Source organism: Pyxicephalus adspersus, chromosome 11 (genome assembly GCF_032062135.1).
Source record: "Pyxicephalus adspersus chromosome 11, UCB_Pads_2.0, whole genome shotgun sequence".
NCBI lineage: Eukaryota > Metazoa > Chordata > Amphibia > Anura > Pyxicephalidae > Pyxicephalus > Pyxicephalus adspersus.
This window is the reverse complement of record NC_092868.1, coordinates 36,473,517-36,500,520: the sequence shown is the minus strand read 5'-3', so window position 1 is coordinate 36,500,520 and position 27,004 is coordinate 36,473,517. Positions and strand designations below refer to the sequence as shown.

The 27,004-nt window shown below is 36.5% G+C and overlaps 1 protein-coding gene across 1 annotated transcript; it reads left to right on the top strand.

Moving 5' to 3' along the window:
• Positions 1 to 1,895: 1,895 nt before the first annotated feature.
• Positions 1,896 to 19,577, top strand: HTR3B (5-hydroxytryptamine receptor 3B). The gene is made up of 8 exons (XM_072425291.1): positions 1,896 to 2,030; positions 7,159 to 7,203; positions 7,282 to 7,391; positions 8,166 to 8,335; positions 8,902 to 9,059; positions 16,011 to 16,221; positions 18,088 to 18,288; positions 19,312 to 19,577. Exons 1-8 carry the CDS (start codon positions 1,896 to 1,898, stop codon positions 19,575 to 19,577), a joined length of 1,296 nt encoding a protein of 431 aa, XP_072281392.1.
• Positions 19,578 to 27,004: the final 7,427 nt, after the last annotated feature.

Genomic DNA, 27,004 nt, shown 5'->3' with positions numbered 1-27,004 from the left:
GTAAGAATTCCTTGCCATCTTTTTTTTTACTCTGTCCTCCATACCTTAGGGTCTTACAGCAGTAGAAACTCTCTTTATACAGATTTGTATAATAATTACTTGCTTGATGTTTAAACTACAAAAACAAAGAAGAGATTAAAAGACAGCATCACCAAAACCTGGAACCAGGGTCCAGGAGCAGTTCTGGACAATGACTAAGGATGAGTATTTTTTTTTTTTTGTCAATTATGATATAAATCATTCTGCCATTTAAATGTTTAGCTTCAATTGTGCATGGCCATTTCTTAACATAACTGTTAAAATTAAAGTTTGATGAGGTTGACTTATGAAAACTGGAATATGAGTGACGTACACATGGATGTTGGGTACTGCCATGGAACTGATCCAACAAATCTTATCTTACCAAACCACTAGATCATGTGCATTTAATTTCTTATTTATTCTGTATTGTACCAGTAAGAATGTATTTTTTTTATTTTATTTTCCTTTTACTTTAATAATATACACCCTTCAGTACTACTACTTTTTACCTTAATACTTGCAATTTCTGTGCCATTCACTTATAACTGTTAGTTCTTTCCGCTAAAAAAAGACTTGTTCAACATGTTATTTTATCCCTTGAGTAAAAAAAAAGGTAAAAAAGGGTAAAAAAGGAATCTGATGAATATAGACAGCTGCTGCATTTTTATTTAGCTTTTCTTTGGATTTTATAAACTATACCAAATATTATGGTAACTGATTCATTCTGAATAAAGGTAATTCCGACCTGCTATGACCTAGCATAGTTTGATAATAAGTAGCAGTTAATGCCAATGTCACCAGGAATGATAAAGTACACTAAAATACTTTTAATATATTTCTAATTTCCTCTTTCTGGTGAAATAGATTACACATTATTATATTGGATACAATAAATGACAATTATAGGAGATACAATGAAATATAAGATCCAATGCTTTTTGTATTGTTAGTAGTATAGTTATTATTTTCCATTATGTTTGAATCTGAAACTTTAAATGCATAGGTTGTGACAGCATTTTCATGTTAGTTAAATACATCATGTAATAATTTTGTACAGAATAGTTTTTGTGATTCCTTGTCTTTTAAAGTGTATGTGAAGCCAAACTTCTTTTTAGTGTTGAATAAAGAAGGAAATAGCTAGACTTCTTTTAGATTTTTGGTCAAAAACTACATAGTTGACCAGTCCCAGGCACCCCTTTTCAACTAATATGCAGTTTTTTAGTGTCAACAGCAACACTTGGCAATGGGCTTGTTGAGTGGTTGAGTGTAGTTGGGTTTCACGGAGAGGGAAAGCAACTGCGCGTCCAGAAGCAATTTGTTGCTACTGGGAACTGTGCTGCAATCCATCCACATATAAATATGTGCACAAAACAGTTTCCAATCACTGCCATTTAGTTTACAACAGCTTTGCCTTGCATTTGAATGCAGTTGGGTTGTGGTGCAGTTCCTCTTCCAGAGCAGGAAAAGCATAAATGAGACCAGAAGTGAGACGATTAGACCCTGTTGATCATTGTCTCTGTTATAGAAAGTTTTATGGGGAAGCCAATATTTTTAAGTTGTCAAACTAACGGTAGTTAAGTAGAAGTCTTGCAACAAGGACAACTGGTAACCTTTATCCACGAGGAGATGTCATCTTATGAAAAAAAGAAATAAAAGAAATGTGGAACCAAGACAGCAAAACAAACAAAAACACAAAAAATTTAGAAGCTTTTAACCTTGACCTACTCTATTTAGGTCTAACAAATGACCTTATATAGTATTTACAGAATAACAAAAGCTTTGCTAAAATAATAATGAATTCAGAAGAAGGTATTGTCCTCCAGTAATTCTTGTTGTGCAACTTTGCAGAATCCTGTGCTGATAACTTTTCACAAATGAAGAATTCAAGTTTACTTTACCTGACAAGAAACCTCTTGGTCAACTACAGCAAAGGAGTCAGACCAGTGAAGAACTGGAACCAGGCTACTACGGTGTACATTGATCTCTTTGTCCATGCTGTATTAGATGTTGTAAGTTCCTCAATATTTTTATTATTTTAGATGACTATTTTATTCTAACTTAATACATAGACTGATACTTTCTCTATTTTTATTGAAATTCATTTTTTTACTAGGAAAGACATGAAAAAAAGCAGTCAGTATCCCAAACAGTTATGTAAAATAGCAATTTTGTTCTTACCTAAGGGAGAAAATCTGACAGGTATATAGTGGCCCCCTGAGGTTGTTCATCAATCAGCCACAGACATCATTCTGCTCAGGAATGATAATGAGTCCAAATAAGTGCACAAAGGGGTGCCACTCTTTTACCCCCACCCCCCATCCATTGAACAAAGTGGGGCTGTGTGTTCATTGCTCATATGTTCATTTGTCCCTGGAAAAGTAGTATCAATAAGAGAATTTCAAAAGGGAAGACATTGAATCAGAATGCTTCAGAGGCATACAAAGAATGATATGGGAAGGCTTTTGAACGTCACTTTTAGATAGTGAATAAAATCCTTACTTTATTAATTACTAAACATTCAAATGATTAACATATAATAGTTAGACTATACAAAAATGCTAATACAAGTACTGAACAAGATTGAAAAATGTTGGTTACACTTCAGTTTGCCATTCATATACTCATAGGGATAAGTGAGAGGAGAACGTCCTCCTCCCCGATGCGTTCACCTCAAGAGAAGCTTTCTCAAGGGATTTAGGGAACCAAATAGCAAACTAAAGGAAAATGAGCTTAAAAATGTTTTTACAATATAGTCCAAAATATTATAGACTGATTGTACATACAACATATATTCATATATGAGAAAAATGGTTTCCAAAGATTGATAGGTTAATCGATTGGTAACTTACGGTATTAGGTAAGTGTCACAGTATGTTCAGTTCAATAAAAACGCTGAGTTTGGGTTATTAAAGGTTCGCTGTATGTCCTTTTTGAGCATATAGTGTTTTCTAATGAAGAAGAATATGAGTAATAATTCAAAAAAGGACGGTTTATTAACATGTGGGAAGGTAAATAAAGTGTATAACGTGTAAATTATTGGAAGAAAAACTTAAATCTTGACTTTTAATGATGGTAAAGAAATGGTGGCAAATACCCTAACAAAGAGTCTAGTCCAACAAAGGATGCGAGAAGAAGCATAAGGATAAACACACAGGCAGAGTAGTGTTTATGTTCAATTCTTAAGTTCATTGTAAGTAGATAACATGGAGTTTCAATATATAGGTAAAATATATCACAGACCTGTAATCCCATTAAACAAATGAAACTCTCCAATGTCAATTATTTACCTGGTTTGATGTCTAAGCGACTCACAAACAATGTTGGAAAAGTGGATGTATTGTATCCATATAAAATGGAGGACAAGACACTTAACCAAAGAGACAGATTGCCAAGCTAAAGTAGAAAGTAAACAGCATTTTCATTCAATGACAATCCACAGTCCCCAAAAACGCAGTTAGGGTAATTGGCTTCCTCACAAAATTGACCTTAGACTGTAGTAAAGACTATGGTAGGGACATTAGTTTGTGAGCCCCTTTGAGGAACAGCTAGTGACATGACTTTGACATGTGACATGGACTTTGAAAAGCGTTGCATAATATTTTGGCACTATATAAATACTGTATAATATTAATAATATTAATATTTACCCCCTATCCAGTAGGTTGATGACTGGCCTAACAATCAGTCATAACAATGTCATATTTTTGGTTCCAATAGAAAATAGACAAAATAAGATGTCAACACTGAGGGTTCTTTGAAAATCCATTTACTGTGGTCCCAAAACAACTGACACAATGTTTTGGGGAGGTGACGGCCCCCTTTATCGCCACAAACAAAAAAGAAATTGAACTGTACCTCTCTACCTTGTTTGGGGGGTAAAGGAAAGGTGAGTATGCTCCCTAAAAATACCTAGAAACCTGCATACCTGAAAAATGACCAGTATCTTTCTTCTCAACTACCTGCCTTGCATCATACTGAGAGCATAGTTGCAATTCAATCCTAAAACTCTCTATCTCCAAAAAGAAAACATGGCTGCAGCTTCCGCTTGTTGTTTAAAACTTTCAGCTGAGAAGCTTATTAGGAATAAGTTTCTGCTGTGAGATATTCACTTATGAAGATCAGCAGCAGTCTGAACCTCTGAGTAATATAATTCTCCCAACATCCTGATTAATGACTTAGCAACTAATTAAAATTGCGGCAGAAGTTGGTGATTTGTTTAATGTGTCATCTGAAGGTGACGTTTAGTTTAATCAAAGATAAACCAGGAACAGCTACACAGACAACATGTAATCAATTAAAACGCACTCTGGTTCTTGCAATGGATTTCTGACAAAGTGTGAAATAAGCATGGTTTGCTATCACTTTTACAAGGAAAACTCAACATGGTGTCTTCTATCAACTATTCAAGTCATACAGCATCCAACCTGGTTAATTGCTTGTTTCATTAGTGTGGTAAGTTAATCTTCTTTGGTTACTAGCAGCTGTTTCCTAGCTTGCGTCATTCTTTGTTGTAACGTTCCAATGTTCTCATCATGGTTCTGGCTTTGGTACTTATTTTTAAAATACATTGCCTGGCCAAAAACAAAAACTAATAAATAGACTTGTAATTTGGGGTTGCTTCACTTGGTCAGGTCTAAATTCAGCATCATTATATGCCCAATAAATGAGGTCATCTAATATACTAAATGAACAGTATACCTGTGCGAGAATTATGTCATCCTGGCCCGGACAGGGGTATCAGTCTGCATAATGCAGATATTGTAGTCACCAGCAGGATGGTCATGGTCACTTTTCTCTTCTATAAGAGCACTGCCCCTAACAGGATTTTTTTATGCATTTTCTCTTAAAATGAGAAAAGAACAACCCACCCCTGTCTAGTTACACATATTCCAAGAATCGTTCATACCTTCTGCTGATTGTGATTGGTACCACATAGAGTTCATCAATGTTTTAGTACTTGAAATCATGTTCTTCTTTCTTAGCGGTAGGTGTCTTCCAACTTTGGCCTCCTGAAAAATATAATTTTGATCCACATATCACATATGTACAGGACAAGCCCAGCTATGAAACCATAATGACTTTTTGTTTTTTGTCCCTGTAACAGTGCAAAAGTGTTCATCTTACAGTTTCACCAACCAGTCAGACTTTGTAAAGTTAAAACGCCTAGTGACATGTTACTATTGGCAAAAGTTAGAGAGAAAAAAAACATCTCTAGATGCTATACTCTACCTACCACTGATGCTGTCCCCCACAAAATGTTGTCTCTGTCACTAGATGGCGCTCCTCTGCAGCATACTGCTTACTGCAATCATGTTTAAAAGCTGCTGCAGTTTGTTTTTATATATAGTGCATTCTTTGGTTCTCAAATCAATCCCTTTTTTATTATATACTTTTTATATTTTTTAACCAAGGACGGCTGTCTCTCTTTGCAAAGCAGGTAGATAATGGCTATCGGCAGACAGCAGCAGGGTATTGTGAATAACCTAAAAACATCACACCACCCGGCTTTTCTCTTCTCTCAAGCGAGCATTGAGAAGTGTGGATAAATTGCAAAATGATTTGATGGGAAGATAGCATTCTGGAGGAATGGACCTTCTTAGAAAGGCTGTATTTACATGGAAACCACCCTAGGTAATGCCCACATGTAATTCTGAGCCTCCATGTTTGAAACAACCAAAATCCAATTGCTGAATGAGGAGATCCGGGGACAGTAAAGCAGTGGAGAAAACAGCAGACGTCCTCCAGCCAGTAAATGAGTCGAGCTTTATCACTGATTGATAAAGCTCACCAAGACCGGAAGAAGATATACAATCATGGGTGAACCTGAGTGATCCAACAAACCTGGAATGGATTTCTTAAAAGTCATTTGTTATTTGTTAGTAATAGTAAATGTTTTCAATCCTGCATCATATTTAGTTTAGTTTTGCTGGGTCACCCAGGTTCACCCATGACAGCCTATTGTCTCCAGCCTTTTAGGTTTTTAATAAATTATTCCCACTGTATGAAATTGAGAGTGTGCAGTAAAACCAGTAAATGCTTTTAGTACAGAGGAGAAACCTGTACAAATGTGAAAGACTTAATGCAGAATTAAAACCATGCAACTCACCTATCCACGTTCCATCGCAGGGAGCCACCATCTTCATTTCCTCTTCTTCCTAGTGATGCTTTTTCACCATCTTGATTGGCTGTCCCGTAATGATGCATCTTCCGCACAGGCGTTGCTGGAGTTCATTTGTCAATGGCAAGCACATGGGGAGCTGGGATTGCCAGGTTTACCTGGCAACCAAAGCTGACGCTGCGCATGTGCAGCTCAATTTTTTCACATTTCCCGGAGCGATCAGGTAGGTAAGATGGGTTATTGCAGAAGGGACATCACCTGCCCCTTTCTGGAAAAAACACCTGCCTGATCCTTTATTTTGTATAGTGGAACTTTAGTTTCATTTTAAACTGAGATTGAAAACAAGTTCTTTGTTCAGAAGGTAATCATTATCAGGTAATGACCACCCTTCTAAATTTTTTTTTCAAGTGTCAGCTCCGCTCCCCTGATTGCTGTTGCAGCCCTGTAGTATTTGTTCCTGGATTGAGTCTCGCTGGCTGCTCATAAATGAATGCAGCCGTGGGAAAAATCCTCTGATTTTTCCCACAGCCGCATTCATTCATATACGTAAGCCGCATGACTCACTCCGAGAGGAGGATTACCACGGCTGCTAATGTGCCTGAACTTCAAGGAGGTTTTCGCGCGAATGCCAGAGGCATTCTCTCTCATTCCTAATAACAAGTTTGGTGTGGACAATCTTAATCTCAACCCTACTGAATTGGAATAAATTGACACCATGATCTGGGTCTTTTTGCAGAAGGGACAAGCAACACCAAAATTCACAGCAGCCAAAATCTTTGTTTGATTAAATAGGCAGTAATTCCCATATGCACTACAAAACACTGTAAAAAGTATCCCCTGAAAAGTGGAGGTTGTTGTTGGGTTTCGGGGTCTAATTCCATATTTATGTCGATGGTAATGGGTACCCATGAATATGGAACTGGATGTCAAACAGACTCATATAAGAGTGATAGTGTCTGCAATCTTTGGACATATAAAATAGAATGTTTAACCATCAATTCTATTTCCTTATTCTCCAGGATGGACAGAATCAAAAGCTTACAACTAGTATCTGGTATCGGCAGGTAAGCCTATGTGACACTGACCGTTGTTTACACTTTGACATTAAAAAAATACTACATACATTTTGTTTTTTCTTTTAGATGTGGAAAGACGAATTTCTGTCCTGGAACTCAAGTCATTTTGATGGAATAGGAGAAATCTCCCTCCCTCTCAATGTTATTTGGGTGCCTGACATTGTCATCAATGAATTGTATGTGAAAGTTATTGGCAAAGCTTAATATCTACTTATATTATCTACATACTTCTTCCTCATTGAAGTCAAATTCAGAATTTTTTCTCATTAAAATGAAATATTCAAGGTCAGGCTGACCATGCAAGTATGGGCATATCTGTTGAAATGTAATAAAGTGTACGTTGTCTTTTACCTTTAATCATGTCTAAAGGAAATGCATATATTTATTTAATATTAATTTATTTTACCTTGGAATCAGGCAATTAGGGACTAGCTGCCTATATAATCCACTTGGACATTCTTGAAATTAAAAAAGAACTGTTGCCCAGCTATAGACATTAAACTAAGTTAATATTTAAGCAAGCAGTAAACATTTTTGCTTTTTTTGCTCCAAGTTAATATTTTTTATCCCCTTAAAAGAAGTCATGTTAGCATAAGGTAAAGTAACACTTATGTAACACAGAGCCAGTGCACAAAGAGAAGGTGAAAGAGTGCTAGGACCCAGCTTGAACAATTTAACCCCTTCTCTTGTAAAAACTGAGCATGAATTGTTCCACAGTGATGGTATCTACAGAGATCATATTGAAAGACCCTTTTACTGCTTATGTAAATTTTTAAATACCATTAGCCAAGCTGCATTTTTAAATGAAGGCCATAACAAAGTGCACATGGGTGCTCCCTTTAGCTGAAAACAAAGAGCTTTCAGGGGTAATATTTTTTAACTCTCCCATGTAGTGATTGGTGTGTTTCTTTTTACAAACTAAATAACACAGTAACAATGCTTCTCCATAGTGTTGAAGATGGAAAGTCACCCGATTTGCCCTATGTCTATGTGAGTTCCTCCGGAATCATCAAAAACAACAAGCCCATGCAAGTGGTGTCAGCATGTAGCCTGGAGACCTATGCATTTCCGTTTGATATACAGAACTGCAGTCTGACCTTTAGCAGCTGCTTACATACAGGTAAATCTGTTGGTGTCCTTACATTTTAATGTGCATATCAGTGTTTTTTATCTTGATTAGCTTAAACTGGTCTCGTGACATGCAGTTTTTTATGAGTGCTACCTAAGTGCTAGATATAAAAAAGTGCACTGAGCCTAACCTGTTTTACATTGTGGTTGGATGCTGCAATTAGGCAATTGACTTTAAATGCTTATGTTCTGCATCCAAAACTTTTTTGAACAAGCCCTTTTTGCTATGATAACAAGGTCTTTTTATACCTTATATCATTTTCATATAACGATCAACATAGAATATATGATTTCTTCTGGCTTGCAGGGGATTCTAGAAACATATGCCTCTGAAAACACAGCAATTCTTGATGAATTAATAAAATGTATAATAATATTAGCCACCATCATTCTACAGACCAGCAGAACATGTTATCATATATTTATGATACCTCATTGTCCATCTACCGTTGTGTTTTTTTCATGCACTTGGTTTACTTAAATTTCCACTAGATGTTATTATACACTTAATATTTTCCTGGAAAACTTTGTCTCTGTAACATATTCCATTAATTTTAGTGAATGATCTGAATCTCTCTATCTGGAGGAGTTATGAGGAAATTAAGAATGACAAAAGTATTTTTCTTAATGATGGAGAATGGGAGCTTCTAGCTGTGCCTTCCAACTATGAGATTCTACATACTCATGGCGGGAACTTTGCTCAGGTCCAATTTAATGTAAGTACAAGATTTTTTGTTTTTTAATTTAAAGAGGATCTGCAGCATTTTGACATATACATGCAACCACCGTTAGCTAAATTTAAACAATCTTATCAATAGGTAGTCATCTTTTTAAAAACCTTACATTACATAAGCAGATCCTGTTTTCGCCTAATACTTAGATCTGTCTGATTAAAAATAAAAGAGTCTCCGCAGTTTTCTAGAATGTTAAACACCTACTTATGGATCATAATTAGTAGAAATCTTTTGAAAATCTAATGTCTGGACCATGATCTCATGCCTATGGTTGACTCTATTGTTCATAGAAGCTTCTTGTTTATATTGTTTTCCACATCAGGAAAAAAAGTAAAAATAAAAGTAACCTGTACATACATAAAATATAGAAATACTGTGATAATCTTGGTCCCCTGTGAAATGAAATAGTACAGTCTGCTGGATATTTGAAGAAGAGCTTCCATTGCACATCCAGTTGCCATATTGCTTGCCAAAAGTACAATAGACAGCTTTTTGCTATTCCATGGCTAGAAGAAGCTATCTGCTATAGCACAAGCACAGTACTGGCCATAACCAGCAAAGAGCTCCCAACTAAGAGCTTTTGCCCCACTTCACCCTCAATTACAAAAACTGTTTATAGCTAGATGCAGGCCTTTTGTTACCACAAACTGTATCACTAACTAAATTATTCAACCAAGGACAGACACAGAACATTCTCTACACTTCTGTCAAAGTAACAAAAGGAAATAGGAGATACATTTTGCATGTCCCAATACACGTCAAGCATAAGTGATAGAATAATTTATTGTCCAACACTTCCTGGATTATACAAACCCAAAGATGGGTTGGGACATCATAAAGTAAACCTCCTGCCTATTATCTATTCCAGTAGTGCCCAAGTTAAAGTGACTGTGGGCATCTGAGCACCTGTATGACCCACATCTCAATTTGGGCTTTTAAATCCCCACTGCCTGTACAAATTGTATGTCTGCTTTCTTCACATACTTATAAACAAGCTTAGAGGGTTGGGACATCATAAAGTATACCTCCTGCTTCTCACCTGCCCTGGTGAGACCATGGAAGTGACTATGGAAGTAAGTGCCAGTACCTGTATGACCCTCATCCTAATGTGGGCTCCTAAATCTCAACTTCCTGCACAAATGGTACATCTGCTTCCCCTGCACACACGTAGAAACAAGCATAAAAGTTGCCAGGTTAAGCAAAGACAAAATATTCTTATGATGGCCCAGATTCACAGTATTCCTAGACAGTGGCTCACTCATACATCATTACTTAAGTGCTACATTCAAAAAAAAAAAGAGGAAGAAATGGTTAGACGGTTGAGTATATGTATATTATGATGGTTCCAGGTAGTGACGGAGGAAGGATGCTTTAATTACACTTTTCGTAAGCTCCACTATGTTAAGTCATCTATTTGTTTGTGGAAGACTTTGAAAATACTGTCCCAATTTAAAGGTTAAGTAACTTTAGCTGCACCTAAGTAGCAGTTATGTTATATTCATTTCCATCAACACATTTTCTCCTAATCACCTAGCTATGCTCATACAAGGTAGCCAATCAACCATTTATCCCTACGTACTAATTTTAAATGTTCTTTTTGCATTTTTTAAACCTTGACTTGCATATGTCTTTCAATGATACCAAGGATTAGTGGATGATATAGAAAATTAAGTTTTGAAGCAGACAAGGGACTCCTACATTAGGTAATCAAAGTATTTCATGATCCATGCATTGTATTAACCATGAAAACAAATATGAAACATCATTATCTATTGTCTGTAGAACCTGAATTGGTGGTTTAGCTCTGAATTACAAATAGATGTCGTCTTTCGCTAAGCTGAAATTCTACAGCTCGTTAATTTGCATATGAGCCATACAGCCTCATTATCATGAAACAGGATAGCAAGCGTTGTATGGAATACACAACTGCACATCAAGTAATGCAGGGAGCAGCTATTAGGCCACACACCATTACCTGTTAGAGGGATTGCACTGAAATACAGCGATATGGACAGATTAAAAAGAAGTTAGGAAATTGTAATTTTAAGAATGGAAAGGTTATTGTAAATTGGCTTTCAGGTGTTGATCATTTCTAGTGGCACACACACAGATATACAGTATATATAAATATATCGAGTATGTACATAATACGGTATGAATCGAGGAAATAGATGTACATGGAGTTGATAGAGCTACTCATTGAATAGCCTTTCAGCCCTTCATCTTTTAACTGATACATTTTAAACTGTCCCCAGGGGATGCCAGGATACCTGCACAAATGAGGCTCAGTGTCCTCAGAAAAGAAGAATGTAAGAAAGCAAGTAAGCATGTTTTATTATAGAAGGGACATTGCTTGTCCCTTATGCAATAAATAACCTGCTTCATGGCAATTTTTCTTTGCTGAACTACAGCTCTGTTTCAAGATAGTTATCCTATAGAACTTTGTTCTAAAGTAATGTCATCTGGGAAAACCACAATCCCTACAATTTCAGTAAATATTAGTGCCAGGAGCAGTCATATCGCATTGTTAGGGGACCACACATATTGAGATTTAAAGCATGTTGCTTCTGATTTCTTTTCATCTGTTATTTGCTGTCTTTCTGGTTAGTTTCCACTGCTTATATTTACTTCTCAATATGTCAAAAAATTGTCATTACAATGGTGATCTAAGTCCAGCACACTTCCAGCTTGCTCAGCCTTCCTGAGTTAAACAGAGCAAATTAAGCCATTTCAATTGTTTATTTTTTGAAAAGGATTATGTTCCTAGAAGACAAAATAGTGAGGCAAATCTATAGGTACAGGTGCATAAATGTGAATATAGCTCTGATTTAGGTTTTTGGAAGAGGTCCTGTAAAGCACCAATAATCTGCATGTTTATTACCACGCTAAAGAATCAGATATACAGTAACATGTCAGGTCGGAAGGAGCAGCTCTCACAGGGCTCATTAAATTTCTTGAGCAGTTCAGTACCTGCTTATCTGCATTAAATGTGCCACGCATAAACAGCTACAAAACCATGTCTGTAAATAAAACTTCAAAGATCAATAAAACATAAAGTGTTATCTGATTTACCTGAATACCATTCAAATATAACAGAAATGCGGCTATATAAATTTTCCACTCAGGAAATGAATAAACACTACTGTCAAATACTTCCGATTCTGCACTGTTTGAAAACTCTACCAAGCAATGTTAACCTTCTATATAGCTGAGCAAAGGGCATTTAGCAGTAAGGGAGCCCAAAGCAACAAACTACTGGCTTTTTATATGGTCAGACTGCAGGATTTGGAAACCATTAGATTAGTGTACATTATTGAATAATTTAATATATTTAAACAATTCCTTTCAACGCCCCATTTCAACCACCTACAATAATTTAATGGAATTCAGTTTGGGGTGTTGGCTTGGTTAGCCCATAATACTTTATTTCTAAATATTTTATGAACCGTTCCTTGGTAGACTTGCCAGTGTGCTTCAGATCATTTTTGTGTTGAAACATTCATCTTAAATCCATTTTTAGCTTTTTGACAGATGGCCCCACATTCTCATCAAACACACTTTGATAGAATTCATAGTGATTGCAAGCTGCCCAGACCCCAAACAGCCAACCAAGCTGAATGCTGCCTTTAGTTTATGCCAACTATGTCTTTAGTTACTGAGGGTAAACAAATCTTTGATTGCATCATTCCAGAATACCATATATATACATATCCAATGCAGTTTGGGACAATTGCTTTGTAATTTTAGAAACATGAACTTCAACATCAACAATAGATACTTGAGATACGATATAATTTTGGGGTTTTCTGAGATCTTTTGAAGCATCATTTAATTTTTAGCCTGTATTTGTTTGGCAGGTCAATTGTGGCCAATACAGCAGTCATATCATATGTAAATACAATTTGGCAATCTTTTTAATACCATGCTGAACTAAGGCTACGTACACACGTGCAATGGTTCTCATCAGGGCCAATATCGAAGGAGAACCTGGTGTGTGTACAGCACTCATCGTCCATCGTCCGAACGACCGTCCTGAAGGATCCACGGACGATGGACGACAAACGATCCTAATGGAAGTGAAAGGGGAGAGAGTGCAGCGGGGTGCCACTCCATTGTTCCTCCCTTGACCTGCGTCGTGCAGTCGTTAGTCGTTGGAAAGGATTGTGAATGATACTTTCCAACAACAATTCTTGCACGTGTGTACATAGCCTAATAGACATCTACAATCTTCTTTCTGAGAGCCTTAGATAACTTTTTTAATCTTGTCAGGATGACCCCACACATGACAACAACATAGATAACACCAGGTCCCCAATATGTGAGGTTTAAACAAAGTAGATCCCATCAGCATACTCTCTAAGGAGTTTTTTGGCACCTAATCTGAAATACCTGATTTTGATTTAACGGATTTGATGCGGTGGTAAATGTAAATGGTGCACATATTTTTTCCATACAATAAATCTGTATTCTGTGTTATACCCCTGGTGGGGCCCTAATCCTAGTGATCTCTATGACTAAGCTCTTACCATTGATAAAATACGTTAGTGGAGGGGTCAGGTCCAGCAGGACTGACTTTACCTTTTACCAAGTCCGGTTGCTGCAGCAAAAAATGTAGATTCAAGAAAAAAAAAGAACATCAATGGAGTGGGCCTGAATGTTTGTTGCTTGCTTGTTTTACAAAAGACTGTAACTTCTGAAACATGAAGCGCAAATGTTCAGCTGGTCTCTATTTTTTATGTCAAATACATCATCACAATTAATCCCATTGAAACTCATTTGTTGCTTTTTTGGAAAGCAGTTTTATTTTACAAGCACAACAGGAGAACATTGTACAGAGCTGACAGTATGAGCATGACCTGTACGTGGTAATACTTTGTCACCACACAGCCAGCATAGGCTTTATTAGAGACAAGGGTGCCGCTGATTTCCTGTATTGTATTACAACCTGCCAGCTTGCTCCAATCTCTCACGATGACCGATCTCTATACAACACTCCTTTTCCTTGGCTCTGGCATGTCCAGGACTAACAACGACCCTGACGGGAAGTTAGCCACACAAAACATAGCGAGATGAATGGCCAGCCTGGGACATAGCTCTCTCATGCAGCAGTGATTTCAGCTTTAATGGCAAAATCATTATCATTGCGACAACGGCTCACAAATGAGCAGAGGGTGAAATAAAGGGGGGGTAGGGGGAATTATGTGTGGAATAAATGAGCACTTCCGAAATTCATAGCATCATAAAAAGAACCTTATCAAATGAACCAGCAGAAGGTTAGACGAGCAGCACAGCAATTAGGCTAACACCGTAGGGCTTCTATTTCATCTTCTGTGTGCTCATCATGTACAAATTCCCAATTAGATTTATTCCTTTCATTATCATCAATGGGAATTCGAAACAATAGTGTACACAGCAGAGCCCACTTTAAAGGTACAGTTTCACCACAGTGCTTTGGCAATACTAAGAAACAAGTAACAAAGCGAAAAAAAACAATCCAGTGTTCTTTTTCCCTGGCATTTTTTTTTCAGTAGAAACAATTAGAAGAGATTCTGTAAAACATGTACTGCTTACACACTTTGTAATGGGCTATTTATATTTAATGCTTTATGTAGTCTTTTGTAATGATATTACATAAACATGTAAATATAGTCTGTTTAAAAAACTTTTCAGTGTATTAATGTTTTAAAAATCACATACGTGATGCGTATGTATGTATGGCATGAAAAGTTTGTTACATAATAGTACATAATACTTACATAGGGTAGACATATTTACTTATTAAAAAATGGAAATTGTTCTTCCTTTGTGTAAGCAATAATAAAAAAAAATCTTAACCACTTGTATTCTTATCCTATTTATTTGTATATGAACCTACTCTCTGCTGAGTAAATAGCCTCTATTGCTTTAGTAAATTAATCCCATGGTTTTACATTTCAGTAGAAATATAGATAAGGTTCCTGTGGCTCAGTGACTAGCACTCTTGTCTTGCAGACCAATGTCTTTGCGCTTCCTCGGTAGCAGCTCTGGGCTGCAATCGAAGGTGTGGATTCTATATCCAATATCCCTTGTTTGGGTCAAATATCCTTTGTTTGTAAGATGGCAGAACTTCCCACAAGTTCTGAGAGAAGTTTAGAGTGAAGAAATGAGAAGCACTCTTTATGTCGTTCAAAGGGGAAAAAGAGTGACATCTTGATTCCAGAACCCACACTCTAAGACTTGCGATGAGACAGTGGGCAGGTTGTGTTCAGAGAGACAACCCGCCCACTACCCTAAGCCTGCAATTCCATATGAGAGACATGGTCCGCCCCTCTGCCCAGTGTGCCCCCCCCACCCAGCGGGGTCCTTCTTTTGACCCCGCGGGGGGGGGGGTCAGACAGGCCAGAGCCATGAACCACCAAAGAATTAATTGCAAAATAAATGTTCCCCAAAGAAGTGATGGCATGGCGTTCCTACCCGTGCCTGCCCCACTACACCCCTGGGAGCACTGTATATTGGGTTACGGTGTTGGGGCAAGGATAAATTAGGTAAAAGTCCTTCTTTTGTTTCCACTAAACCTAAGCAAGTAGCTAGCCATGAAAATTTGGGGGTGCTGGGTTCAGTCGGTTGAAAGAGTTTTTCTTTAGTTCAATTCATCTTGAATGCTAACTTTCTGATTATAACTACAAAGTACTCTACAACAAAGGACAACTCATCCCTGCTGCTTTATCTGCATTATTTGACATTGCAAATGCTGAAATCTGATGCTTATCTTAATTTTGCTGGAGCCCACTATAGGCGAGCTAATGTAAGCAAGGCTCTTAATTGATTTTGTTTTTTGTGTATCTACCTGTTGTTTAAATATTACATATCATATATATTCATATAATATATGCACATTGTACAATTGCAAATAATAAATCATATCAACGTGTTAACCTTCGTTTCTTTTTGCAGCTTGTTATTCGCCGGCGTCCACTTCTGTACATTGTAGGCATTCTCCTGCCCAGCATTCTCCTCATGTTTGTAGACCTCATGAGCTTTTATCTGCCCCCTGACAGTGGAACCCGAATCATGTTCAAAACCAGCATTCTTGTAGGCTATACAGTCTTTAGAGTTAACATGTCAGATGAGTTGCCAGTTACGACGTTAAATGTTCCATTAATCGGTGAGTACTACACCATAAAAAACTAAATAAAATAATATATTCTATTGGTATGTGTGGCAACTTGTTCTAATGTCCCCTCTCCTTGTATATTTTATATCTATTTAGAGTAAAAGCTGATCAAACATTTTGGTTTTATTCAGAGAGATTTTGTGTAGCATGTTGATTGCTGCATCATTCATAGAGAAATTTGTGCTGCACTGTAATGCATGAAAAAATCTAGATGTAAAACCATGGCACACTAGTAATCCTATTGCCGGAAAAAGGACATTCATAGATGTGGGAATTAGCCAACCTCTAGCATTATCAAAAGAGACCTTTGGTGTTGCCAACTCCAATATACAAAAGATTTAAAAAAACAGAGAAAACAGAAGGCGGGGTTTTTTTGGCATAATATACAAATATATTGTGAGCAAGTTATATTTCAGTCATATAACATACAATTTATAACATTGAAAATGTAATCATAATAGAGGAATTACAGGCGATATTGTCCCAGTCTTCCACACAGATGGTGGAAGGATAGAATGGAAGGGGGACTGATGCTCTATACAATGATGATCTTATGATTTGGAATGCTTGAGGGATACTGTCAAAGAAATACATTGCATTTTAATCACATATAGTATCATCATGACACCTATGATACTATATGTGATTAAAATGCAATGTATTTCTAAAATCACTTTATTACTGTATGTGAATGTTGTACTGATTAGTATATATGTATTATCTTTACATACAGTAACTGTTTGTGATCCCTAAAATCCCCTGAAGAAGCCAATAAGGACGAAACGCGTCGGGCAGGTATCACTCAAGCATTCCAAATCATAGGATTATCATTGTTTAGAACATCAGTCCCCCTTCCATTCTATCCTTCCACTATCTGTGTGGAAGACTGGGACAATATCGCCTGTAATTCTTCTATTATGATTACATTTTCAATGTTATAAATTGTATGTTATGTGACTCAAATATAACTTACAATATATTTGTAAATTATGCAAAAAAAAATCCTGCCTTCTGTTTTCTCTCATTTTTGATATCTAATCCTGTTGCTGGTTGTAATACACCAAAAACTTGATAGGGATGTTTTCAGAGGTCAGACTAGCAAGGTTTTATTCTTTTGCCTTCCACCAGCACTTACAAGTGACATTTTGTGCCCAACAAGGGTGCAATACTGAATGTGAATTATCATTTTGATAATTCTGTCTCTGGAGTTGCCATTGCCACTGACATGATCACCTTGCTTAAAAAATGTTGGTTTGGCTTCCAAGTTTTTATTTTTGTGTTTCATTTGATGACATGCCCAAACTGCAGAGTACATCAAATTATTGGGCAGCTCTGCAAAGCCCTATGCAGACAGACATCAGGTTTCTGTTGCTGGAATTGATTTTTTTGTGATCCTTTCGATCAATGGAAGAATGAATGATCAGCACCCTGCTGTGCTCTCCTCTATAAAGTACAGTAGTCATTCATCAATCCACCGGAGCGGATTGACAAATGGCATAGAGGGATGGCTGTATGTGCACAATCATATGGCATGTGTATGAAGCCTATGAATCTCCGAATCATCTTATGCAAATACAGAAAGGTGAAGAAAAAAAAGTGTCCTATACAGAAAGCTTAAGTGTCCAAGACTATTTATTCATTCAAGAGTGTTACAATTTACTTAAGTTTCTGAATCATAGGATCCCTATGGTAAGCAAATCTAACAATGGGATTTAGTAATGGCAGCCTTCATAGTAGGGTTGATTGAAGGTTTAGGCTTCAATGTGATTGATAGTCTTTGTTCCACCTATTTAGAATTAGAACCAAATACATAATTTGTATATAAAATCTCTATCTAACATTTTTCTAATGTCTTAGGTGTGTTCTTTGTGGTGTTTATGGTTCTGATGGTACTGAGTCTTGGCAAATCCATTGTAGTGGTAAAGTTCCTCCATGTTGACAAGGAAGGATCTAAAAGTCTGTTAATATCCCGATGCCGAATGCTGAATCGAGAAAAGCAGGATGATTGTGATGAAACCACAGAAGATCACTCCATAAGTTCAACTAATGAAACAGGAGGTGATACCATTTTGTAGTTTCTGAAAAAAATGACAGTTCATTAATGCATTTCTAGTAGGAGAGGGAACTTCTCTATGTTCTTTATTTACCAGTGACAGTATTCTAGATGGTCCCAACCTTTGTTACTGTACTTTTGTTAAACGGTCTACATGTAACTGTGAAGAAAATATAAAACATGTGAATGAAAAATGAAATGAATATACAAAACACTAAAACCACATGTATACACTTATAATCCAACACAATTTCTCGGGTAAGTCATACGTGATTTGTAACTTGGGTTACAATTACACTGGTATTTACTATACATATATGCTAAGACTACAGATATAAGTGTAAACCAAGTGCTTAACAAGGATAGTGTTAAATTGTTTCTTATGACACTCGGTAGTGTTATTTTTGTCTGTGGGAAACATTGGGAGTAGTGAAAATTAAATGCTAACTAGGCAGCTAAATAAGCTTTGTTCCAAAGGGGCTTTATTATTTTTAGGTATCAGTTGGTGAGAAAAACTAACTATAAATTGAGATTAGCAGTTACCATTCATTTATAGTTTTTTTTTCACTTTTGACACTAGCCACAGGTGCATACAGAAATCATAGAAATTAAATTTTGTGTCAATGAATTTATACAATTCACATTAGGTATCATAGATACACCAAACACTACAAATTACTAGGTGGGTGCATACTTCTAAAAATAAGGCCACTGCATGGATCAAATGATAGCCCCCATGCAACTCAGTTGCCCTCAGAGATGAACACACAGAAATCATGATCCCATGGAAGGGGAATCAAAGCAGCCTAAGAGAAAATTAAGGTTAACATGTTTGGCATGCCAATGTATACTTACAACTGCTGTTTTATTCAGAGGTAGTCTGGAACAAGAAGGTTTTTTACAATTAGCCTGGAATTGAGCTTTAACTTATAAAGTCCACTGTATATAAAAACTGTGCCTATTACCTTTTACATTTGTAGATGTCCTTATTGAACATTTTCATCTTTTCTCATTATCTTATCTTCTAGAGAGCATATGTGGTGTGGAGGAAGAATTTCAGAGCCCTGCGTTAGTCGATGATCAGTTAATGGAGCACATCTTGCAAGAGGTGACCTCCATCCGTGCTTACGTACATGACATGGAGATAGAGGAAGCCTGGCACACTCACTGGCTCAGTCTTTGCTACAGATTAGATAATCTTATGTTTCGAGCCTACCTTCTTCTCTTCTCAACCTATGCAGCTACTCTGAGCCTCCTGTGGTGGTCATGGAGCTCATATGATATATCCATATAAAACAAAGTACTATAAAATGTTTAGCTAGTCAGCAAAATAAGGTCTTGTGCCAATGGGCTTTTGTTTGCTTCTTACGGGTTTTGCTTTCCTGTATAAGTCAGTACAATATTTACCTAATGTATGTGAACTGCAGGTCAAAAGAAGATCAACTGCAGCCCAGATGCACTTGTCAATTAGTTCTGATTGGTCCCAGAAGCATCTAAAACTGATATCTAACTGACACGATTGATTCAAAAAGTCCTCAACACTGCCCCTATTATTACCATGATTTATTTCTTCTGAAAACATTATTCAGTTGCAGGCTTTTTTTGCTTTAGGTGCCTGTCTGACCAGTTGAAGAAGAGCAGATTGGGTACCCCTTATCATTTGGAAAGCCCTTCTCAGTTTAATACTTGTTCCTGAAATTGGCCATTCACAGGTGTCTAGTGGTTTTCACATACAAAAGATTATAACTTTAATTAGTCAAAAATGCCAAGATTGGATCATGGTCTTCTCATTTTTTTTGGTACCCTAAAGTGAACCTTGGTTTGCATGCCATGATGATAAGTGTACTTTAAAGCCCTTTTAGAATATAGACACAGGGACTATCACTACATAACAATATTTCCCTATATTCCAGGAAGCAAAGCAGTAATTATATGCTTTTAAAAAGGTGGACTATAAATTGTAGCATTGAACACTGCAAAGCAGGAGCAGCTGCCTAGACTGGCCAATAAGATTTTAAGAGGCCCTGTTGACCACTTCAACTGACCATTGACTATTTCAATAAACTGTACAGGATAATTAAAATGGTTATATATGCGATTTATGAATATTATCTATTTGTGAAAACATCCTTGTGTAATAAAACCAAAAGCCTTGTGAATGCTGCTGTACAGTTTAATCTTTGATAAGAATAACTCTAGCAGACTCAGATCCATCCCTTGTATATACAATACCTCTTTGTAGTTCCCCTAGTTATTTAGGAAAATCAGAGACCAATATACCGGGCTAGCACAAAGAATTATTAGACATTCCAGATTCTAGGCTGTTGTAGAGAATTGACTGTAGTAATTACATTTTCTAATAGGTTCAAAGACTCACTGCAAATAGATATTATATTAGGATAGTAGAATCAGGGTAATTAAACATTTTAAATGTCATGTGCATTTACCTATCATTTTTGCTGGTTGGCAACAAGATCTCCTTAATGTTTCTTTAACTGGAAGTAGAGAAAAAAAGCCTAACTGGCCCTAGAAATGTCTCAATACCAAAAAAATATTTTTTTTCTTGCTATGAATATTGTTTTCATATACAAAGTTAAATATACAGGTAGTCCCCAGGGTACATACGAGATAGGGACTGTAGGTTTGTTCTTAAGTTGAATTTGTATGTAGGTCGGAACAGGTACATTATTTTAATAAATGCAATTAGGACAGATGTTTGTCTCAACATATTATTAGGCAGTGTGGTGCCAGTTACTGTATTAAATCCTCACTGTGAGCTAATTACAAACAAAGCAAAAAAACTTTATGGAGCCTAGACATTTATTAACTTTTGGAGCAAGCTGTGCTTTGATATGCAAAAAGTTTGCAACTGCAGAGTTTGTCTTGGTCATTAAAGAGTTACAAAATGTTGCAAAAGAGCTCAGTCTTAGCTGTGTTTAGCAAAATATTTTTTCTACAAGTCATGCAAACTGCCCCCTATCAAACCTCTGCCTCCTGCACATGAAGGAGCAGGGAAGCCCTGTTTGTATCTAGAAGTCACCCACATGTCGGATGTCCTTAACTCGGGGACTACCTGTATCTGCCTCTGACTCCAAATACTTGTCAAATACATATACATACAAAAGCCATGTATATACAATACTGAAGTACTACCTGGTGTTTAGAAAGTCACAGAACTCATTAGTTAGATATATTATTTATACAAATCGGTATTTTGACTTAAACCTAATTCACATGATACATGTATTTACTGTTCACATTCATAAAAAAACATGCATAAATAAAAAAACATATACATATCCTAAACCTGTCTCTCACTGAATGTTTGTTTTCGTGGTCCTGACTGTATTTGTTTAGTTGGGACCAAAAATAATTTGTAAAAAAAATAAATAAACAATCAAAAAAATAATTAAATAAACAATTTCATTTCTGTGCTAATCCTTCACTTGTACTGTATACCCAGAAAACATTTAGGCTTTGGCCATCCTTTTAATAAAAAACCTGATTTTTAGCTCATACTTACACTGCACAAATATCCTGATTTGCCCCAATTCACCCATTTGAAATCTTTAAACTCCAGAATTTCTTCAACATTCGTGCTTCAGTAGGGAAGTGCTTTCCTGTACATTTCCTTCCCATGGTCATCCATTCATTCTCTTACAGAAGGCCTACTTTCCTAAAGTCAAGGTAAACCCAAAACTAACCCAAAACAATAAAATCACTCTCACCTTCAATCCCGCAGAGCAGTCTATTCGTCAGGGGGTTTCTTCCAGTGCGTCCTGCGTCGTCCCGGTATCTGTCTTCGGTCCAGCGCAGAGGGAACGCCAGGTGCTTACATCTTTTTCTCTTCTTCGGTGTTCTCCTTCCTGATCTTGCACTGCGCAGGCGCGAGATCTGGGGATGTAGATTGGGGAAAAACTTGCCGATCTCCCTGAGCATTGATCCAGCAAACCTGTAAAAGATCTGGTCCAGGGTTGAAAACATTTGCCATCTAATAGCAAATTATTTTTTAAAGATCTATTCCAGGTTTGTTGGATCACCCAGATTCCCTCATAATAGTCTATCGTTTCTAGTTTTGGAGAGCTCCAATAAATCAGGTCCGAAAAGTACAAACAATTTTCTGGTTTTAAACACAGATAAAAAATTTTCAGGACTGTTTTTAATTTTTTTAAAAAAAATGTCCAAAAGCATTAAAAAACAGCTTCCTTCTTTTCTGAAACACACAAGACATGTGGGCCTTTACCTCCCTAACAAGAGGGACTATTATGTGAATATCCACCAACATGCTAATTAGCAGGAGGGTGGATCACTCCAGTTATTGGGAATGCCAGGAGCATGTATGCTGGTATTTACATATTAGGGAGGGGGAGAAGAGAAAACAAGTTTGATTTTTAAAAAATAATAACATTTAAGCTATTTTGCATATTGGTACTTTTCCCAATGACAGTTCCTGGTGCCAAATACCCTTTTTACTGGTAATTTGCTTTATTCACCCTAAAAATGAGAATAATATAAAAGCAAAACTGGACTTTTATAGACCACAGTGTAGCTTGCTGGCAAATGGTACATGGTTAAGTTCACCTATCACTACACAGAAGGGTCAAATGATCTACTGTACATTTCAGGTTTGCTAGCCATTTGACCTGGCAAGATTTTGATCATTGCTTCGCCCAGGCAATGTTTGTTTTTAAATATGGGGGATGCTGGTCAAAAATGGAGACCAAGCCTATCAAGTCTTAAGGAACACTTATAGACAATCCGTTGTGTCCATACTATGAACACCCATTTTCAACAAGCTAATTCTTTGCACACTGTCCCCCGAGCTGCTACGTAAAGAATTGTCCGATCTGTAACTGGTTAACCTCTATGATGCTAAATAGATTAGATGCCCCTTCCTCTATTACAGAACAGGAGCATATTTCAGTATTTTCACCTGTCACATCCTGTTAATTGCAATTGAAGTGTAAGGGATAAACTAGAATATGTGATTTTTTCATATATAAAGACTCTGTGTTCATTTCCTGAATATTTTATGGCTCAGTTTTGTAGAATATTGTTGTCCACAAATGCTGCCGGCATTGGGCACTTTAGTACTGATGGGCTCACATCCATAATCTGAATTATCTATGAGTTTAGTTAGATCATTTTGCTGAATAAAATAACATTTGGTGCTCATGTATGCACACAATGCTTACAAAGTCTTGGAGCTTTTCTGGAAACCTGACACGTCTCATGGGTCTGATTCGATACAAGTTATCAAACAACAAGGGAATAGAAATATCAATGAGCAACCATCAGTTACAGATTAAAATTACATAACTGAATGTATGTGTCTGGTGTATACCATGGAAGCTACAATGTATGAATACAAAACAAGTAATCTGATGACCTGCATGTACAGTTAATAAACTACAAAAAGAATATACATGGAAATAAGGATTTTTATGTAGCCTAGTCAACCAAAATGCGTAATCTCTTTCCAAGCAGGTCACAACACCAGAAAAAAGGGGCAAAATCAGTCATTATTATCCTAAATTATCCTTATGATCTTGTTTCCTAGCTAAAGATATATAACGTAATTATTCCTAATTCTCGTTCCTTCTATACACTATGACCCAATGTGTAGGTTTCCATGGGGCACAATAATTTTAAAACATTTAAAGTTGTGTTAGAGGAATGAGCATTTCTATCCTGGTGCCCCTATACTCAATGTTCCTGAGTACCTGGCCACAGCCTTACTAAACACCTTTGGTATGAATTTAAACATTAATTGTGAACAATGTATTCTCATCTAACATCATTTAACATACATCTGACTTTACAAGTACAGGTAGTCCCTGGGTTACATATGAGATAGGGACTCTAGGTTTGTTCCTAAATTGATTTTGTATGTAAAGTGGAACAGGTACATTATTTAAAAACATGCAATGACAGATGTTTGTCTCAACCTATTATGCACAGCGTGGTGTCCTTACTGTCAGTTAATCACAAACAAATCAAAAAGCTGAGCTTTGATATGCAAAAAAAAAGACAACTGCAGAGTTTGCAGAACAGCAAGATTTCTTCTACAGGTCATCCAAATCGCTCCTTCCCCCTTCAAGCCTCCATCCTGCACATGAACAAGCAGGAAAGCCCGTTTGTTTCTGGAAGTCATCTGCATGTTGCATGTCCTTAACTCGGGTGCTCCCTGTAGCCATTGACAAACAAATTCCCACTGAAACACTCAAAAATATTTTGGACAATGGGAGTGGACAGTTTCAAATAACATGGTTCTTTCAATTAACCATGGTTCTTTTAGTGTAAAAATAAAAGAGTAGACAATCTCAGTTAATGTCTATGACTTTGGAATGGGATGTCTAACAAGTGCATATACGTCTGATGGTTCCATGTGGTGTAAATTAATATTTTAACTTTGGCTTTTACTGCTACCAAAAAACAAACAAACAAATGTAGCATTTTAGATTCAAGCAATGCCTACATTGAAAACTGCATTGCTTACAATTTCCCACATATGGGCAGACATAAAGGGGGACTACATATGGGTAGAGTTTTCATTGATGAAAGAAAGCAGCTCCATTGCCAGAAGCCTACAGTAGCTGCTTCCATGGGGTATTTTTAGTCATTAAGATGCTCCTAAAGGGACAAAATTCCATGTTTCGAATTGTGGTTTAGAAGTTTTAGATTCACCTTGTTACCATTTTTTCTCTAGGTATCCTTAACCCTTAACCCTCTTCTTTGTTATATTACCACTAACTGGCAATCTGCATGCCAAGAATCCAATCCTAAAAGTGGATGCACCCACTGGAGCCATTTTGAGAGCATTTGAAGGTGTCAGCCTGCTGCACCACCTTAGGGAGAGAAGGGCTACTTTTTTGTATTTAATAAATTGTAATAATAAAAATTATAATAACAATAAATAATAAATAGTATGGTAAAGTGTATATGTTTGTTTTTCTGCATTGACGTCAACGGGGGGAATTCAAATAACTCTTGTTAGACATTTATTTATTGGCAATTTCTTTCCTCTGTATTTCAATATAACACCATTGTTATAGAGTTGGCCGGTGACAATGACATGGGTATTTGCGTGAGTTAGATAGTCCTGGCTGCATATGCAGGACAACCCACACTTCCCTGTCTTTGCATGAATCAAGAGAATATATTACTTTTTCTGCATATGAACAAGTCTGCATTCACATGCATTCAAATGAACATCTGAACGGCATATACAAATGGTGGTGGATATCAGGTGTTTGGCATTAAATTATAAACGACATGTAATTCTGTAAACACTATCATCTGCTGCAGAGGCCATCTATTGGCACCACAATGGAACCCGTGCCCCGGCACTTTATAACTATTTATTATTGATCTTGACAGCTGCAGCTGACTCCAAGATGGAATTCTTCACAACTGGCAGAAATAATCTCAAATTCCTTTTTTCTACTGATGCTTGCTTAGATTGCTTTAAATCATCAGTTTAACATTGTTGTCCTCAACACTTCCATACTATAAATTTTATGCTTTCATTGAAGCACAGTACATCTGTACATTTCAAATGACATAATTATGTGAAATATTATAGTTAAATCTTAGATTTAAAAGAATACAAAAAATGTGTACACGTTACTGACCAACTATTTCATCTTTTTTTTCTTTGGTTTTTGCATTCCTTGAAGGTATTTTATCATTTCAAATAGTTACCATATTTAACTTTAATAATCCATTTATCAGAAAATGTTTAAAATAGATTTACTGTTGTGTTTGAAGGTATCATCGTATATTTCTTGAAATTGGAAAAGAAAAGGAGAGTATATCTCTGAGGAAAAAAACTTCTGCTATAGTAGTTGCCAGAACAATTGAATTAAACTTTCCCCCCTCTTCAGTTGATTTCTTGAAATTTTTAATTTACCTTATTGTAGAGAAAAACTTAAATGTGTTTCAGAAGGGGAATTATGTATATTTGCAGCATTGTTGCTATAAGAAATACAATGAGCTTCCTCAAGACTCTATACATTCTGATTGGTTAGTAACCTTAGCTGGAACGCTTTGGCTCATACATACTCCATTTCTTCCCAATCCATTTTTGGGGGCTTAATTTACTTGCTGTTTGGTAAAACATGGTCGGATTGACAGGACGTAAGGGTAAATTTCATAACACCTGACAGCTGAAAAAAAAAAAAAATTAATCCCCTCTCACACTCAAAATCTTAAAGTATAAAAAATATTTTTGACTTAACAGACACTTTAAGGGGTCTTTAAGCAGTGAATCTGACATTCACGGAAACATTCTCTGGTAGATGTATTTCACTGGCATTAGTTTAGACACCACAAGGAATGTTTTAGTAAATGACTGATTCCATGCTTTAGAAATATTTTGGTAAGAGATCCATTCCAGAGAGCATACAGGCAACAATGGGGACCAATCATTTACCCACTGCTTGGGCACAGCTTCCACAATACAGGGCAGTTTTAAAGGAAATAGAGTCATTTTTAGGCTGCATGATAGATTTTACTGCATTAATTTTTTTACTTATATATTATACTTTACTTTATATTATTTGCCTAGGTTTAGAATTGTTTTCTTTTTTTAATTATTATTTTGTCCTTTGCATCACTATCTTGTTTCCCCCTGGGCTGGTTCTTTTTGTCTTTTTTAATTGCTTCCCATAAATAATGCATATGAAAAATGTAGAATTTACTTACAAATATTTATTTAAA